Here is an 18262-nt window from a genome sequence, read left to right as displayed (position 1 = left end):
GGGATTGGTGTGGAGGGAGCGGAGAGCAGAGCGTTCGGAAGGAGTGAGGTTGGAATTGGAACAGGGTGTGGTGAAGTCAAGACGGTTGATGTCCCGTCGGCAATTAGCAATAAAGAGATCCAGAGCAGGTAGAAGACCAGAGCGGGGTGTCCATGAAGAGGAGGAGGGTTGAAGACGGGAGAAGGGGTCATTGGTGGGTGTAGGAGAGTCCTTGTCAAAGAAGTAAGCTCGGAGACGGAGCCGGCGGGAGAAGAGTTCAGCGTCATGGCCTACGCAGAAATCACTGAGGTGTGAGCGAAGGGGGACAAAGGTGAGGCCCTTACTGAGGACAGAGTGCTCTGCCTCAGAGAGCTGAAGGTCGGAGGGAATGGTAAAGACCCGGCACAGATGAAAGATGGGATCAGAGGGGGGAGGGAGGCTGGTAGTGTCGGTGGAGAGGGAAGGGTTGGGGTGAGAGGAAGGTGGAGCCTCTGAGGGCCCAGGAGCTGACGATGGGATCTGAGGGAGAGGGGATTGCAGAGTGGTGGTGGGGGAAGGGAAGACGGGAGACACAATCACAGCATGTGAAGACCCGGCCTGGAGTTCAAGGCTGGAGTCGCAGTCGCAGCTTTAGAACATAGAAGTTTAGAAAACAGGATCAGTTCTTTCAGCTGTGACATGATGCCAGACTAAACCAGACCTATCTGTCTGCACACCATCATATCCCTGCATGTTCATTTATCTGTCCAAGTGCCTCTTAAACACCACTATCATGTTTGCTTCCTGGTATATTACCATTCTTCTGTAAAGACACTTACCCTTCACATCCCCTTTAAATTTACCCCTCTTATCTTAAAGCTATATTCTCTAGAATTTGACCATTCTCCCTCAAAGAGAGTCCTTATCTACTCTGTTGATGCATGTCATTATTTTATGAACCTCCATGAGATCTCCCCTCCGTTTCTGACACGCCAATGAAAACATTTTGTGTTTGCCGCATCTCTCCTTATAGCTAATTCTGTCTAAAGCATGCAGGATCCTGGTGAACTTCTTCTGCACCATCTCCAAAGCCTCCACATCGTTTATGTAACAGGGCAACCGGAACTGTGCACAATATTCCAAATGAGGCCTAACCAAAGTTTAATACAACTGCAACATGGCTTCCTGACTCCTTTGCTCAGTGCTTTGATTGATGAGGCATGTATGCTTTATACCTTGATAGTAAAGCTTCAGTAGGGAGGATGTTTCCTATGGTGGGGGAGTTCCACCAGCATTTTATGTGTGTTGTTGTTTGAATTTCCAGCATCTGCAGATTTCCCTGTGTTTGCCAGCCATTCTTCCATGTTGAAGGTTGTACCTTCTCCCATCCTTGAGCAATGAACCAAAGAACGTCCGTCACGTTAAATTCTGTAATAATTGTCTGTACAGAATTGCCAGCATTCACCTCATCTAAAAGACATTGCATGAAAATTGAGCGATACTTGGACTTTGAATTAAAAGAGGTGCCGAACCATCAGTTTCCGGAAAATCGGTGGTCAACCTGCATTGGCCTTTTTCTCTTCAGAAAATTTTATAGCCTATTTTCCTGTTTCTTGCTTCTCATATTTTACTTTCCCCCTTTTCTTCTTCTTTGCCAAATGCTGAAATTTTCCTAATCTTCATATTTACTAAGAGGGAAATGGATCAATAATGATTAAATGTAGCAGACTCCATGGCCAAATGGGTCTAATTCGGCTGCTATATCTTGTATGCCTTCCACACTATTTAATTACATTGTTATTCGTTGTTAAATCGTTACTTTGTTGTATGACCTACTGACTCCAGGGTATGAGTTAAATTTGTTAAGACAGAATTCCGTAAGTTATGGGTGTTAACATCTTATGACCTAGAGTTTGGCCAATAGATGGTATTGTCTAATCTTCTCTAGTGAAATGGAGCAAGTCTACGGTAACGCTAGAAAACCTCCTCAACTAGAAACTTGACTTTCAACTCCCAGCTCTGGATCACCTTCCAGTAGTCAGGTTTGGGGCAACCTCTCCTCCCCAACATTCCCTTGTGTGGGGAGTCTACAAAAGTAGGCACCCAAATGGCTGCTCTAAGGATGATTACAGTCATGGAAAATGAATTAATGGGCTAAATAGGAACCAACTCCCTTCTCTCTTTCCTGAGGTTTATGTAGGTAATTTTATAGTGCTTCCTCAATTCCATTTCTCTTTTTCCCTTGCCCTATGATGAAGTCCTTCTGTAAGGGTGGCTCCTGTAAAGAGCTCAGAGTTTGAACTTAAGTGAGAAAACTTTACATTCTTCAGTAATGTCACTATTAAAGAATGTGCATTCTAGGCACATTATAGTTTATTATTGACTAATATTGGCCCTAAAGTAAATTCATTAGCAGCAAATGAAATCCAGCATTTGCTTCCAAAATTGCCTTGTATAAACTCCCAACCAAATTCTTTTCACACCTTGATTGAAATGAAATAACCCTCTATGCAAAGCTTAGTGTCAGGCAATGCTCATTTGTATGACTTCAAAATATCTAAGAAGGCATTACAGAAAAAGATACAAAGTGAATATATATATGTGTGTGTGTGTGTGATGGATTAATATTCTTAATAACATTTCACTGGCCAATCTTTGATTATACTGAAAGTGCTTCCCATGTTCCACAGAATTTAGTTCATAAGGCTGATGTATTCTTATTTTTTAGCTTAAACTGTTAATGAACCAAAAAACTCAAATGATTTTTATTTTCTTTTAATAATTCTCTGGCAGAGAAAATATCAAGAAATGAGATCTGAGCACTACTGGAGTGGGTACATGTGAATAAGCTTTTTAACTGTTGGGAAGTTGATCTAATCATAGGCAAGGTTTTGGAGATAATTGCTCCTAAACCTTGGGTGAACTAAATCTGACCTACAATAAACAGTCACACTTGCAAGCTTCCAGTGACTAGGGTGAAGTCAAATGTGTTGATTTAGCATTGTGTGTGCAAGTCAGAGGGAGAGATGGGTTTGAGTAAAAAAAAGGCCTATCCCAGAAAATTGATGGAAACTTATGACTGTTGGTAAACTACATGCTTGCTTAGTTTTGTTTTGAAATCCTTGAATGTTTTGAATATTTACAATATATTCATAAATAAACAAAGTATTTTCAAATATTTTAGTTTTATAATAATAAAAATATTTAATCTCAATAACTTGTTTTATAATAAATAGAATTCTTTCCTGTTTACAGCTTTTCTTTTGTCAAGTATTGCCCTAGGTTATATATGTCAAACTCAAGGCCCGCGGGCCAAATCCGGCCCGCAGTGGAATTATCTTTAGCCCGCGAGATAATATCTAATTACTATTAAAGCTGGCCCCAGTAATCGAAGCGCCTATGGCGTATGATATGGCTAATGCTGAGTTTATTCAGGTACCAGGATTTCAGGGTTTTTAGTGTTTATTCGGCAGTCTTCTTCATAAGAAACGAATTTGTAAAGTGGAACACTTTGTAGTTATAGCAGAGACTGAGACACATGAGAGCAGACTGAAAAAACGGAGGCAACGAAAGCTGCGTTCGCACGCATCCGACTGATCCGGCCCGCATGAAGCTGCATTTTGCTCAATCCGGCCCGTGACCTAAAATGAGTTTGACACCCCTGCAATTTCCCATCACGTTATGGTGACAATTTACAGTCGTATTCACTTGCTAGACTTTAGGTGGTCAAAACAGAGTAAGAAAAATTGCTGTTATTGTCAGTGGCTTTGAGAATTCTGCTTACATGGATAAATGATTATATCGAACCACAAAATATAGGCCAATATTATTAAAATTGCATACTTATGTTTGATCAACACGTACAAACAAGCTGGATGAACTCAGCAGGTCGGGCAGCATCCGTTGAAATGAGCAATCAACGTTTCGGGCCGAGACCCTTCGTCAGGACTGAAGAGGGAGGGGGCAGGGGCCCTATAAAGAAGGTGGGGGGGGGGAGGGTGGGAAGTAGAAGGCTGGTGGGTGAATCTGTCTTTCAAAGTATTATCAGTACTTTGATAATAAAACTTACTGTGAACATTGAACTCCCATCCTGGGAAGACTACTCAGATAAATGGAGTTAGAATAAAACTCTAAAGGTTTGGGGAAAGTCAGTAGTCCACTAGTTACATAACATATTGGACTTTATTCTCGCTCAAACAATGATAAGTGATTATTCTTTTGGAGAGGAAAATTTGAAATTTTTTACTCAAGGAGTGACCCTCTATTGTACAGCCTCTAGCCTAATGGCAATCAATGTGGAAAACCTACACAAAAAGATCTAAATGCATGTTTATTTTTGTGGTTGGATGGCTTAAAGCAGCTCATGGTAAATGTAAAGACTAAAGGAGAAATATGATGTGTTCTCACTGAACTACACAGCTACATAACTTCTGAACTTATTTATAAGTTTAATAGGTGCATTGAGACTGAGGTATTATGTAAGTACAAATGGTGCATTGAGAGCTGAGGGGAGGGGTGTGGAAATTCTTTGTTTGTGATACAAAAGGAACAAACAATGATTTAATAATCCCTGGCTTCTTTCTAGTAAGCACAATGAAGACTGAATACAGCTACTAAACACACAATTAATAAGAAGGAAAGCATTTTGTAACTGACTGAACAAGGTTACATTTATATATCTTATAAAAAGAACACAAAGATGTAATAAATAACAAATAAATTTCCAAGCATATTGGTGCTGGTGATATGCTGTGACAATTTTGTGAGTGCGCTGTTACTAGATGTACATCTTCCGAACTGTTATTGCTGCAAACCTGTAGCCTGTATTTTCCCTTTAAGAGATGCACTTTTGATTTGTCAAAATGCATCAGTGATATTGCAGTCTCCTAATGAGCCTGTAGGACTGGGCGAACTCGACTTTCAGGAATCCAGGTATGGCTTCTAGAAGTTGCCATTTGCCACCAGAGAAAGCGAGATCATTGGGGTTGATGTGGGAGACTTCATCCCAGTTTGTAGTGACAGGGACACGACTTCCGCTCCCTAGCATCCTGCATAAAGGAAATAGAATTTCCTTAATCCTATTGCATTTCTTTATTTTTCTGTAAACACTTGCAAGAAACTGAATTTCAACATACTATATGGTATTATATGTGAACTTTGATAAATCTTATTTTGAGCATCAAGGATGTACTGGTTTTTCTGTTTACTTGGATTGGATGCCCTGTGTCACTAAGCAACAAGGCCCACCCAGTGATGAGATGTCACTGGCTCAGTGTGGAGGCTTCATCCTCTGAACACCCCATCAGCCTTTCAAGGCACCAAACCAGAGGCCGAGGTCGTCAGCTGTGAAAGCTTAAGACATCTTGATGACCCTTTAATGACTCCTGATGCTCAGAGATGTAAATAATTAAAGGAAAATTACTACAAACATAAAACCAATTAAGTATTTGTAGCTAAGTTTATATTTTTTCCTTTAGTATCTTGAATTAAACTTGAGTCTACAGAATTTCTTCTCGTCTGGAATGGCTGGTTCTGTATTTTGAGATTTGGATGCCTGGTTCTAAACACTAATTTTATAATGGAAGAGGTTATGACCAAGTTTCTCCCCTTGTTCTCTAGACTATCGAGCCAGTGGATCAGCTGCTTCAGAAGGTTGACCCTGCCAAGGACAGAGAACTCTGGGTAAAAGAGCACAAGACAGGCCACATCCGGCCGGTAGACATGGAATTATAGAGTAAGCCCTTTGCTGGAATGATTTTCTTTTCCACAGGCATTAACTGAGCAGTTAGCTGCTGCTGCTCTTCAGGTGGATGGATTGTATCAAGGAATCAAAGTGCAATGGAAGTGACAGTGCAAGCTCATTACAGAGTGCCTTTTGTGTATATGAAACAAAAAAATGTTTAAATATTTAGCCATCTGTGTCAAGCAGTTTGTATTTTGTGCTAGTTTGAGTTTTCTTGCAAATCAAACTGTCCGTTCACCAGCAATGGTGGAAAAGCTTTCTCTTGCATGCTAAGCATGTATATAAAAAGAGTGCTTCAGCTGTCATGGTTTCTGTGTCCCACCCACCCACCCCTCGACTCTCCTTACATTCCTGAAAACAGTGCAGTGTGGCTGTCCCTTGATTAATACAGGGCACTTTCACATGAAAACCATTTCAGACTTCTGACTTTTTCCCCCCAATTTTGCATTCTCAGCCATGCGATAGGTCTTGCAGGTAGCCACGTCCAAACTTTATAGTATCTCAGAACCAGATTAGCTCAAATTGAAGACTAAATATAAGAGCTCTATGATCAAGTGTGTTCCGTATATTCTGAATATGAACATACTAGTGTAAATTATCCTAGTGTCTGAACGTGATTGGAATTCTAGTTCCAGATTGTCAGGAGCTTCTATTAAAAGAACCGTCAGTGAGTTAAAAATGTTCCACTTAAATTCACCAAGTTATGGAGCTGGAGTTCAGCAGGAATTGAAGTTCTACATTAACCTCTGCAGAAAGGCAGCCACCTCCACCCACTCTTGGCTGGAGCTTGTCACTGAAGTGATTTTTATTTTGTTTACTCAAATAACTGGAGAGTTTTCTGTGTAAGTGTCTTGCACTTTGTCTGCACCTCCTTATCTGTTTGACTGTGCATATAGTCAGTACTTGATGACACATCACAGCAGCCTCTTCTGTGCTTGAGACTATTTTTGCATCTTTCTTTCTCTGTTCAATCATTTGCCTCTAATTTTGCTTGCTTGGTGTAAATAAATACTGGTTCTTTGTGCACTAATTATTAATGTTTTGAAGTAGATTTGATTGGCTTTTCTTGGCAGTCAAATGGCGTTCTGCCTAAATAAGCCGGTGAAGCATTTCCTTCCCTCCTGGAGTCTTTCCTTGGAGGTCAGGAGCAAGATATCTGTCTGGTTCCACATGACATTGCTTAGTATGCAAATACACGAGCCAATCCTATTCTAAAATCTCGTTGTGCAGATGTCAATGTACCAGTCAAGTAATGATAGATTGAAATTGCACAAAATAAATTCATTAGAACAGCCATAAAGTAATTCTGTCTGCTAAACCAACAACTTCAGCATAAATGGAATATTCTCTGTTAATGTTGCCTTGAGAGATTTTCCATCTGCATACAGCTTCTTTGATTCATGTTGCTATGGATGAACACACAAATGCTGGAGGAACTCAGCAGATCTACTGAGGATGAAGTCCTAGATCTAGGATGTAGACAGTGCTACAAATGCAGATTTTCTTGTGTTATATTCCACTTGACTATCTAAAGCAGGGGTTTCCAACCTTTTCTATGCCATGATCCAATACCGTTAAGCAAGGGATCTGTCGACCCCAGGTTGGACACCCCTGCTCTAAAGACTTTCAAAACATGATCACCTCCATAGCAATGTTAATGCAGAGCACTGTCAACACGGCCACTGCAGTTAGCTAAGATTTCAATGGAGATGTACTGAATGGAGGAATGATTTGTTCCATTTAATAATTGCATATGTGTCTCTCATTAAACCAAGTGAATCCAACAGGTGAGATTTAGAGTGCTGTCAACTAAGATTGATTTGGGCTGCTTTTCTGTTGTTAACTTAAGGGCAAAGATGATTAGAAAGGCACCATGTAGAAACCACGAAGCGATTTAATTCAGCCCCCCTCAGCCCACGTCATTAAAGGATGGACTGATGAACAATTTAAGGGGCAAACTGTTAAATTGTCCTTTGGCACCTGGGATTTTCCAGCAATAAGTAGAGATGACTCTGGTTTACAAAGGACAGAGAGGCAAGCTTCCTCTTTGGAAAAGCTGCTTGTGCTGAATTTTGACCTTGCTAATCTTTATATAAGGGAGGACAGACAAGTTTCAAATGACCTCAACAGATTTAATTCCAATCCTGTGCATCTTAACATGCTAACTTAGCACTGCAGGATCTAGCTCTACTGGTGCTATTCTCTGCTTTTTTTTATATAGATAGAAGACAAATTTGAATATGATGTGATACATAGTTAACAGTTTATACAATGTTACTGGAGAGCATTTTATCAATGTATGACTAACTTGTCCACAACTTTTTCAAGCACAACTGCTTTTTGTATATCTTAAATTCATTTGGATTTCATAAACCAATAACCTTGTTACAATAGTGCAGTTTCTCTATGATATTCTGAATTTCTATATACTATAAAAGGGATGATTAATTTTCCATAAAACAGCATGTTGTCTGACCAGATGGCCATTACTTACGATGTTTTCATGTGAAAGTACCCTAAGATGGATTTAAACTGTATCTGCAGCAACATAACGTTTCTTATTTACCACTTCGTGTATGTTGCTTTGAATATTGTGCAAGTTGTGATAAATGTCCTCTAGTTAAATTGATGTTATTAAAAACATTCACACTCTCAATGAAAAGGAAATTGCTTTTAAAGGCTGTAGCTGCTAAAATCAGAATGTTTTATGTACAATAAATGACATTTAAATGAAATGACTGGTCTAGTGTCTGTTTTAAATATCTCATGAGTCTTCATAAATAAATGTGCAAATCATTGCTATTTGAACCAAACTTAACTTTGGTTGATGGCTCTGGAGATGCCATCAAGAATCTTAATGTTGTCATTTGAGTAGACTGAATTGCTTAAGGGGAAACCTGATTTATTGGAGTCCAACATTAGCTTGCAAATCACCACGGGCTCCTTCATCTTCACAACTAAAAGACCTTCCAAATGTTGAGATATAATTATATGTGATTGTTCTTTTACCCTTGCCCTAACTGATGCATCTTTTGAGTTCCCCCGTTGTGAATGTTTATTTATTTATTGAGAAGCCGCACAGAGTAGGCCCTTCCAGCCAGGCCGCCCAGCAAACCCCCGATTTAATCTGAGCCCACTCACTGGACCAATTAACCTATGTCTTTGGACTGTGGGAGGAAGAAATGCACACATTTATTGGGGGGGGGGGGGGGGGAACACACGTACAAATTCCTTACAGGCAGTGGCGTGAATTGAACCTGGGTTGCCTGTACTGTAAAGCGTTGTGCTAATCACTTATGCTATCTTGGTGATCATGAATTCCATTTTCGGAAAGGGATTCAATTAACAACTGAAGTGATAGCATTATTGACTTCCTTTTACCACTCCAGACTGGTGTATGTCCTTGCAGCACAGATGGGGCAGCTGGAAGGTGTGCTGTTTACACACTCGTATGCCTGACACCTGGCCTTCAGGTTCTCACCACCATTCTGAAAGCTTCTTTTCAACTTTGGTTACGGGTGGAGGATTCCCAGGAGTCTGTAGGGATAATGCGCCTTTCTAAAGGAGGTTTTGCCAAAGTCCTTGAGTCGCTTTCCTCAGGCTATCTGGGAATGCCTTGCCATAATGTAGTTCAGAATAGTGTTGACCAGGCAAATGATGTGGCCTGCTCAATAGAGCTCTGAGTGTTAGCTGGGTTTCAATGTGGGAGAACACTGGTGTCAAACAGGACATTAACATTGATTTGCTTATCTACCCATTGCATTTTGAGGCTTGCTGCAGAGTCAGCATCTGTAGTGCTTAATCTGTAACACAATATTTACAATAGTAATAGTCCTGATGAAAGTGGACTGTGCATTTCCCTCTATAGATGCTGACTGACCTGCTGCGTTGCTCCATCAGAATGGGTGTGCTGCTCAGGATTTCCAGCATCTGCAAAATCTCACTAAGTTACAATATTATTTTGCTCTTGTTGCATGGAAGGAGAAAGAAAATAGTGCTGTATTTTTTTTGCCATGCTGTTCTGATTTTTAACATCCCGAAGATACTGCTGATAGCTTGGGTCTTTCCTCTTTTAGCTGCTCAAGGGCAAGGTCTTGAAAGTCAACTACTTGCCCTTTGAGTGAGAGTGGAGGTGACAAGAGTAAACGGATGGTTTATTTGATGTGAGGAGCCATTGTCAATTCATTGCAGAAACTCTACATCCCAGCTATACCTGGAGGTTGCTCTCCTTCAAAAAAAAACTTCAGGCATAAGATTACAGTGGTTTATTACAATGTAAAATGCACAATAATATTAACAGTTACCATGGATTACACTAAGGTTATAGATGATTAAATGATTATCTAGATATTTTCATCTGCAAACATGGAGTTATAAGCTGTATTATAAAATCAACTAAGTTGTCCATAATATATATATAATATATATAATATATAAAATATAAATATAATGCAATTTCTCAGTGATACAAAAATGGGTCTCTTAAATTTTCATGTTTCCAGTGTGGCTTTAACATCTGAATTGGAACGCTGTTGTACTGAGTTTTAAGGCTACAGGAAGGAGGAGCTTTTCTGACAACCTGGCAAGCAAGAGATGACACTGAGGTACAGAAGTAGAATACACCAACGTGCATTCTGATTCTGGGATAAGTGACTGGGTTTAACAGTTTTATTGTCTCATTATATACTCCCTGTTAGAAGACCATCTCAGTTATCATTGGTAAGGAGCACTGTGGCTTTCACTGCATCTGTGAGCCATTGTTTACAACCACTAAAAACCACGCATGCATGCAAGTACTTATGACAGGTGTTTTTAAGATCCTGTTGAAATGCTCTTTGTTGAGTATCAATTTGATGCTCCTACCCCCAGTCTGATACTGTCAGCTCCTACACACAGCTGAGACGTTGAGATGCCTGTACCATTTGTGTTGCATGTTGCTCCAGTGGTAAATGTCTTTCCCATCCACTCTAGTTAGTGCATGAGAGGGGCCGTCTTTTGGGAATTATTCAATAATCAGCTTCTTAAGGGAATTCAGGTAAGTAGGAATGAGAGAGGTAGAATCATCATCATTCAGCATCTTCTCTCCTCTTCCTTCCGACCCAGCCGAGCTAGGAGACCTGACAAGGGTAGCGAATGGAGAGTTGTAACCCTGTAGAAAAGAGCAATATCACTTAGTTGTATCTTGGGTTTTGCTGAGGACTGCCTGTGCAACTGTGGGAAAAGAAATGCAGGATTTCGTGAAGAGAGGACAAGTGGTCCTGGGAATCGCCCATTTATTAATCAGCCTTGCTTTTCTTCTGGAGGGCCTCTTCTGTGAGGCTCAAAAATCCAATTCAATGATTAGAAGTCACACTGCAAGTGTGTTTGCCTCTGAATGTATGAATGCACCCTTGAGGTAAGATTGAGAAATCATTGCTACATTGTCAACAAACTGATAATAATCGGCTAGAGTTGATTAGGTTTCGAGGAAGGATATACAGGGAGAATAGGTTGATGAATTCAATTAATCAATTAATTCAATTAATGAGGGAAGATTTGATAGAGGTATATAAAATTATGATGGATATAGATAGAGTGAATGCAAGCAGGCTTTTTCCACTGAGGCTAAGGGAGAAAAAAAACAGAGGACATGGGTTAAGGGCGAAGGGGGAAACGTTTAAAGGGAATATTAGAGGAGGGCTTCTTCACGCAGAGAGTGGAGGGAGTGTGGAATGAGCTGCCAGATGAAGTGGTAAATGAAGACTCACTTTTAACATTTAAGAAAAACTTGGGACAGGTACATGGATGACAGGGAGAGGTGTATGGAGGGATATGGGCCAGGTGCAAGTCAGTGGGACTAGGCAGAAAAATGGTTTGGCACAGCCAAGAAGGGCCAAAGGGCCTGTTTCTGTGCTGTAATGTCCTGTGGTTCTAATTCAATAGACCGACAGTCTGCCAATTGGGGATGGATCTGTGAAGGTTGGTAACGTTGATTTTGGAGGTGGAGATAAAGTGGAAAAAGTGAGGTTGTTAGATTCTGACACGGGGTCTTTCACCTGCAACTTCCCAACTCTCTCTCTGTTTCAGGTAGACGAATCTGAGGAGTATCTTCAGCACTGTGCCTCAGATCTCCAGCATCTGCAGGTTTTGGACCATTAATTTAAAAAAACAGATCAATCAAAGGGAGAATCTTTAAGGTGAGAGGAGGAAGTTTAAAGGAGGTTTAGAAGACAAGTTTCTTTTTACATGGAGTGTTAAAGCATCTGGAGCGTGTTGCTCGTGGAGATGGTTGAAGTAGTGATAGCAGTGTTCAAAAGGATGAGACAGATGTAGGGGTATGGGAATGGAGGGATAGGAACTATGTGCATCATGGCCAACATGGATGTAGTGGGTCGAATGGCCTGTTCCCATGCTGTACTCTTCTGTGTTGAAGCAAGGTGACAAAAGACTAATACTTATCAAAGGGTGATAATTGATAAGAGTGTGATAATTGTGCAAAGTTAGATTTATAAACTACATCCAGCCTGTCTGCATTCTGAATTCTATTAAATCTGCCGTAAAGTCAGCAGTCACACTAAAATATGGTCGCACAACCATCACACTCTCAACCTGTTGCCGTTAGCGATGGAAGCTTTTACCGAGGAGTAGCCTTTGCCAAAACTGGCCCTGTTCTTGGTGCGGATCTTGGTGAGCGCTGCCTCTGCGATGTCAGCACGCTCCTCGGCATCATCCAACTCGTGGACCGTCTTCCTGTACTTTGCCAGATTCATGTTGGCCTGTTCTTCCTACAAAAGAGAGGTGGTGAGGGATTGCAGTGGTGTGATGGTCCCATTGTGGAAAGGTCAGAGCCTATCTGCTGGAAGCCCGTCAACACCTGAATTCCCTCAGCAGTTCACTAGGATTAAACCGGGTCCCAGGGACTCCACTCAGGACAGGTTGCTCAATGGGGCGGCACAGTAGCGTAGTGGTTAGCACAACGCTTTACAATACAGGCGACCTGGGTTCAATTCCCACCGCTGCCAGTAAGGAGTTTGGACGTTCTCCCCATGACCGCGTGGGTTTCCTCCCACAGTCCACAGGCACGCCGTTTGGTAGGTTAATTGGCCATTGTAAATTGTCCCACAATTAGGCTATGATTAAATTAGGGGATTCCTGGGCGGATTGGCTCAAAGTCGTGGAAGAGCCTATTCCACACTGTATCTCAATAATAACTAAAAACTAAATATCAGATTGCTCAGAGCCATTATATTCAGTTTGGTCATCCTTTAAGGATCATTTGGAAATTTGCTGAAGGATCTGCATTAACATTGGGAAAGGAAATACTGGGACATTACCCAAAGAAAAAGTGACAATACATCTACATTGATATTATTGGGTTGCAACAGGGACCAAAGCCCTTCTGCCCATCAAGTCTATGCCAACCTACCACTGTTTCTTCTCCAATATTCATCCTGAGTTATTGCTGCACAGTATCTCCAAAATCCCCTGTGTACAATCAGTTTAAACTGTTCAGTGAAAGGAAGTCCATTAACATGAACATAATGTTATGGATGGTGGTTACTAAATGCATTAAACCAAGCCAGGGTACTCTGTGGACATGCAGAGATATTCCATTCACCGCTCTATATTGGGCAGCTGTTCTGTGCCCCCAACAACTTGCCAGCAATGTGCTTTCCATCTCCTCGCCCAGCATGGGCCTCTGCTTCGATGGATCAAGCTGGAAAATCCACTCAAGCTGGGAAGTAATGGCTGACCGGGCATTCTGCTGGTGGCCGAACGGAGATGTTTGTTACAGGGAATCTATAAATTCTGGTTCTTTCACAGATGCATTAAGACTGGGGGAATGTGGCTGAGTGTTGAAGACTGGGCGATGAGGGGAAAGAGGGACTGAGGAGAAAGATGAAAGGATGACAGGCAGAATTGGAGTACTATAAATGATTTTTACAGATATATAAGGAGTGAAAGAGAGGTGAGAGAGGATGCTGGACTGCCGAAAAATGAAGCTGGAGAGAGAGTGATGGGCAACAAAGCAATGCTAGATGAACTGAGTAAGTGTTTTGCATCAGTCTTCACCGTTGAATACACATGCAGTATGCTAGAAATTCAAAGGGGTTAGGAAGAAGAAGGGTCATAGACAATTCTTATGGGCGAGTCCAGAACTAGAGGGCACAGCATCAGAATACAAGGATGTTCCTTTATAAGGAGTTTCTTCAGCTAGGGGGTGGTGGATCTGTGGGATGCATTACCACAGACAGCTGTAGAACCCAAGTCCTTGGGTATATTTAAACTGGAGGTCGATAAGTAAGGACATCAAAGATTTCAGGGAGAACACAGGAGAATGTGGTTGAGAGGGATAATAAATCAGCCATGATGGAATGGTGAAACAGACTTGAAGGGCCAAATGGCCTAATTCTGCTCCCAAGTCTTACGGTTGTATGGGAGGCCAAAGGGAGTGATGAAGTCAGAATGAAGTTGAAGGGAGGGAAAGGGGGAAGCTGAAAGGGGAGGGTATGAGGGTACAGATGAAGGGGAGCAAGGTGATTCTCCTAATGCAACAATGACAGACAGGCACTTGTTCACCATTACTGGCTTGTCTTTCAGTTGTAAGAAATTTGGGAAACCGACGTAGCTCTAGGTTCCTATAGGGCAGAGTGTAGTGGGGTGGGGTGGGATAGGAGGGTCTTTTGCCCACAATGGACCACCACTGCCCACTCCGGTGGGATCACACTCACCGCCTCCTCCACCTGCCTCTTGTAGGCCTTTAACTTGCTCTGAAGCCTCTCAACCAGCTCCTGCATGCGGTGCTGGTTCTTCTGGTCCTCCTCGGCCTGGAACACCAGCTCCTTCAGCCGCCGCTCGTTCTTGCGCAGGGTCTTCACGGTCTCTGCGTGGCGCTTCTGCTCTGCATCCAGCTCCACTTCCAGCTCTTTCACCTGCCCCAGGAGACACCAGTCAACAACCCAGCACGTGTTCACGGCACCTCTTTGCTGAAACCCCCTTCCATCACCACCACTCTTCCAGACAGGAAATTGAGGAAGGCAGGTGAAGAGGATGAAAACATCCCACATTTCATACAGGAAGGGAAACCTCTTTTGGTTTAAAAAAGCATAATCAGCTTAAAATGTTTAAGAAAGCAGATGAAAACAAGGAGATGTTGGTTGGAAACACTCAGCAGGCCAAGCAGCATTTGTGGAGTGAGTTAAGAGTGAATATTTCTGGTTGAGGATCCTTTGGTGGAGATGAAACAGTGACCTTGTCTGTCCACAGATGTTCTGTGAGTGTTTCCAGTTTAAAAAGAAAAGCCTCCAGCTTGACAATGGCCTTAGTGAGGACAGGTTTGAAAATCACTGCAAACATGTCTGGTCTCCAGCCTCCCAGCAGCCAGGCCTGACTGTATGGACCATTGATGATTATACTAAAACCAAGGTCTGCTTCTAGATCTATGAAAGTAACTTAAATTCCAATTGGCATCACCTATCTTCTGACTGGGGTGCTAGCAGTATACATTCACCGCAACACGCACAGAATTTACGCTGGAAGAGCTCAGCAGGTCAGGCAGCATCTAGGGAAGTGAACAAACAGTTGATGCCACAGGACGAGACCCTTCTTCAGGTTCACATTTACCATTGCCTCCATCCCAGAGCTTCACCCGGGTCTAAACACTGAGAAATGGAAAGCACACACTTACCTCAAGCCCAGCATGGTCCTGCTCACTCTGACCTGCCTGCACAACCCAGGTGAAGGGAACCCAGAGTGGGGGGTGGGATGTGGAGAGGGAGACAAAGGGAATGGAAGGAGTGAAGAAATGGCATTTTGACAGCCTAGGATTGGACACCAAATACTCAGGGGTCTTTATTCAAGAACCTTGTACAAAATGCTTCCAAAAGGCTGAGAATCAGACGTGAATTGTGGATCTGTTGGGATCCATGCCCTTTGAGAGAACCCCCCTCCTCCCTGACATGGCCCACCCCACCTCCCCTTCCCCCAGTCCTACCCGTGCTTCCAGTTTCTGGATGATCTTCTTCCCTCCCTTCAGTGCCAGCTGTTCAGCCTCCTCCAGTTTGCCGTTCAGGTCCCTGACCTGCGCCTCCAGGCCCTTCCTCAGTCGCTCCAGATGCAGGGAGTGGTCCTGCTCGTGGTGTAGCTCCTCGGACAGCCTGACCACCTGAGCAAAACGCAGAGGGCATCAAGTCCACCAGCTCACATCCAGCCCGTGGGCCAGTATAGGAACAGGCACACTGGGAGTGGTGGGGGGGCAGGGAGGATGGTAGGGGAGGGGGAGACAGAAAGGGAAGAGGGAGGTGTGGTGGAGAGGGAGAGAGTATGAGACGAGGGAGAGCGTTAATAAGACGGAGAGGGTGAGGGAGTGAGAGGGACGCAAGGGGGGAGTGTGGGGTAGAGGGGGAAGTGGGAAGGGGTTGAATAGGAATCAAGGGGAGAGAGGATGGACAGGGTGTGAGGGAAGGGGTGAATGAGATAGGGGAAGGGGAAGAAGGGGGAATAATCAGCCTGTTCTCAAAGTCAGGACCTAGCCATCTATAATTTTTTTGCGTGTCTAAAAGGCATTGGTGAATGCAGTTCTGGCCCAGTTTGCCATCCTCTGACTGGATATTGTCTGGCACAAGCAGCCGGGGGCCTGACACAGGCACAAAAACTCTACCATGGTGGACAGACTCAGGTGGAGCAGAGATCCTGAAGGGAAGGGAAGGGTTGAAGGTTGTCATGACAACAGGGGAGGGGGAGCAATGTGTGGGGTTAGAGAGACATATGGGCAGGGAGGGCACTGGACAACACTGGCAGCTATGTGGGGGGGAGGGGTGCACACCTCAGAAAGGGGTCAGGCTGGAACAACCAAACAGGACAGTATAGGACGGGCCTCTTTAATGGGGAAGTAGTCTCCGACTGAGTCCTACTTCTGCATGGAAAGGGCTTTTGAAGAACAAGACATCAAACTGGACACAGAATCCACAGATTACAGGGCAGCAGTGACCCTTGCCCTCCAATACATTGATGGGATTTAGCACTACCCATAGCACAACCACCAGAATACACAAAACCTACAGGCAAGCTATTGCAAACCAGCATCAGTGTCCTGTTCCAACCACCACACCGAGGTCACATCACTCAATCCCCAACCAAAAATATAAGGAGCCTCTTGAGATACTCACTGGGTCAGGCAGCATCTGTGGGGGGCAATGGAAAGTCGAGACTTCAGTTTGAGACAATTCATCTGGGCTGTCCATTTCCCTCTGCGTTTGGGTGACAGTAGTTGCAAGATCAATGTTGATCAGGACTCCGTGAAGAAGGGTCACAGGATCTGTCAGCTTGCTGTAGGGAAGGTGGGAACTCAATTTCCCTCAGAAAGCTGACAGGTGTGAAATCCCACCTTCCTTCTGACATCTGTTGGTGTTCACCTGGCAATTTCCAGCCAAAGCCCTTGGTTACTGGTCATGATTTAGCCACTGGAGCAACTCTACATAGTCTGACTTGGATAGACATCAGCAGCGAGAGCAGTGTCACAGCCACGGGACCTACTGCAGACACAATGGACCTAAATCCGAAGGAAATTTGATCCCATTTTCCAGACCAGCAAATCCCACTGTCTAGATACTGTACAGCTGTGCCAGACCAGTCCCAGCTGGCTGACAGCAACATCTGAGGCCTGTGATAATTGCGTTCCACAATCCGGCTGCCATGTAAAGGTAGTCGGTGAGCTTCTAATCTCACCCGCACCCAAAGTGCCCATCTCCTTCACCTCCAGTGTGTACAGGAAGTGCTACGTTCAATAAGGAACTAATTAAACTAGAAATGGATCACAAAGATGATTTCAATGGGCATGGATGAGTTGGGCTGCAGGGCCTATTTCTCCATGCTGTATATGTCATAGTTACAGCACAGAAACAGGCCCTTTGGCCCATCTAGTTGAACTGCTGACTCCCATTGATCTGCACCAGAACCAAAGCCCTCCATACCATGTACTTATCCAAACTTCTCTTAAAACTGAAATTGAACATGCATGCATCTCATTCCACACTCTCACGGCCCTCTGAGTGAAGAGGGTTCTGCTGTTCCCCTTAAACTTTTCACCTTTTACCCTCCACCCATGACCTGGTTGTAGTTCCACCCAACCTGCATTTACTCTATCTATACTCCTCATAATTTTATGTGGCTCTATCAAATCTCCTCTCCACCCTCTACAGTCTAAAGAATACAGTCCTAACCTATTCAATCTTTTCTTAAAATTCAGGTCCTCCAGATCTGGCAACATCTTCTCTGCTCTCTTTCAACCCTGCTTACATTTTTACTGTTGGTAGGTGACCAAAACTGCACACAATACTCCAAATTAGGCTCACCAGCATCTTATAAAACTTCATCAAAACGTCCCATCTCCGGTACTCAGTACATTGATTTATGAAGGCCAATGTGCCAAAAGCTTTCGTAATGGCCTTATCTACCTGAGACACCACTTTCAACAGACTATGGACCTGTATTCCCAGATACCCTTGTGCCCTACTGTTCACTGTGTAAGACCTACCCTGGTTGGTCCTATCAAAGTGCAAAACCTCGCACTAGTCTGCATTA

At 43.2% G+C, this 18262-nt stretch overlaps 2 protein-coding genes across 12 annotated transcripts in view; one reads left to right on the top strand and one right to left on the bottom strand.

The window, feature by feature from the left end:
* gas7b (growth arrest-specific 7b) overlaps window positions 1-8436 on the top strand; it is a 491997-nt gene extending 483561 nt beyond the window's left edge. For all 4 annotated transcript variants that reach the window (XM_073025845.1, XM_073025847.1, XM_073025848.1 and 1 more), the window contains one exon: window positions 5578-8436. In XM_073025845.1, the coding sequence (XP_072881946.1) occupies window positions 5578-5691 (114 nt within the window). In that variant the 3' untranslated portion in view covers window positions 5692-8436. The remainder of the gene's footprint in view (window positions 1-5577) is intronic.
* A 1499-nt stretch (window positions 8437-9935) lies between these two features.
* The window catches only part of LOC140714553 (putative uncharacterized protein MYH16), a 340102-nt gene continuing 331775 nt past the window's right edge, over window positions 9936-18262 (bottom strand). For 4 of the 8 annotated variants that reach the window (XM_073025835.1, XM_073025838.1, XM_073025837.1 and 1 more), the window contains 4 exons: window positions 15675-15845; window positions 14413-14613; window positions 12319-12465; window positions 9936-10850 (listed from right to left, as the gene is read on the bottom strand). In XM_073025835.1, the coding sequence (XP_072881936.1) occupies window positions 10704-10850; window positions 12319-12465; window positions 14413-14613; window positions 15675-15845 (666 nt within the window). In that variant the 3' untranslated portion in view covers window positions 9936-10703. The remainder of the gene's footprint in view (window positions 10851-12318; window positions 12466-14412; window positions 14614-15674; window positions 15846-18262) is intronic. The other 4 variants (XM_073025840.1, XM_073025839.1, XM_073025841.1 and 1 more) reach the window with 1 other exon arrangement.

This window comes from Hemitrygon akajei, chromosome 22, assembly GCF_048418815.1.
Source record: "Hemitrygon akajei chromosome 22, sHemAka1.3, whole genome shotgun sequence".
Taxonomy (NCBI): domain Eukaryota; kingdom Metazoa; phylum Chordata; class Chondrichthyes; order Myliobatiformes; family Dasyatidae; genus Hemitrygon; species Hemitrygon akajei.
Note: the sequence above shows the minus strand (reverse complement) of the source record. Positions and strands in the feature narration are given on the sequence as shown.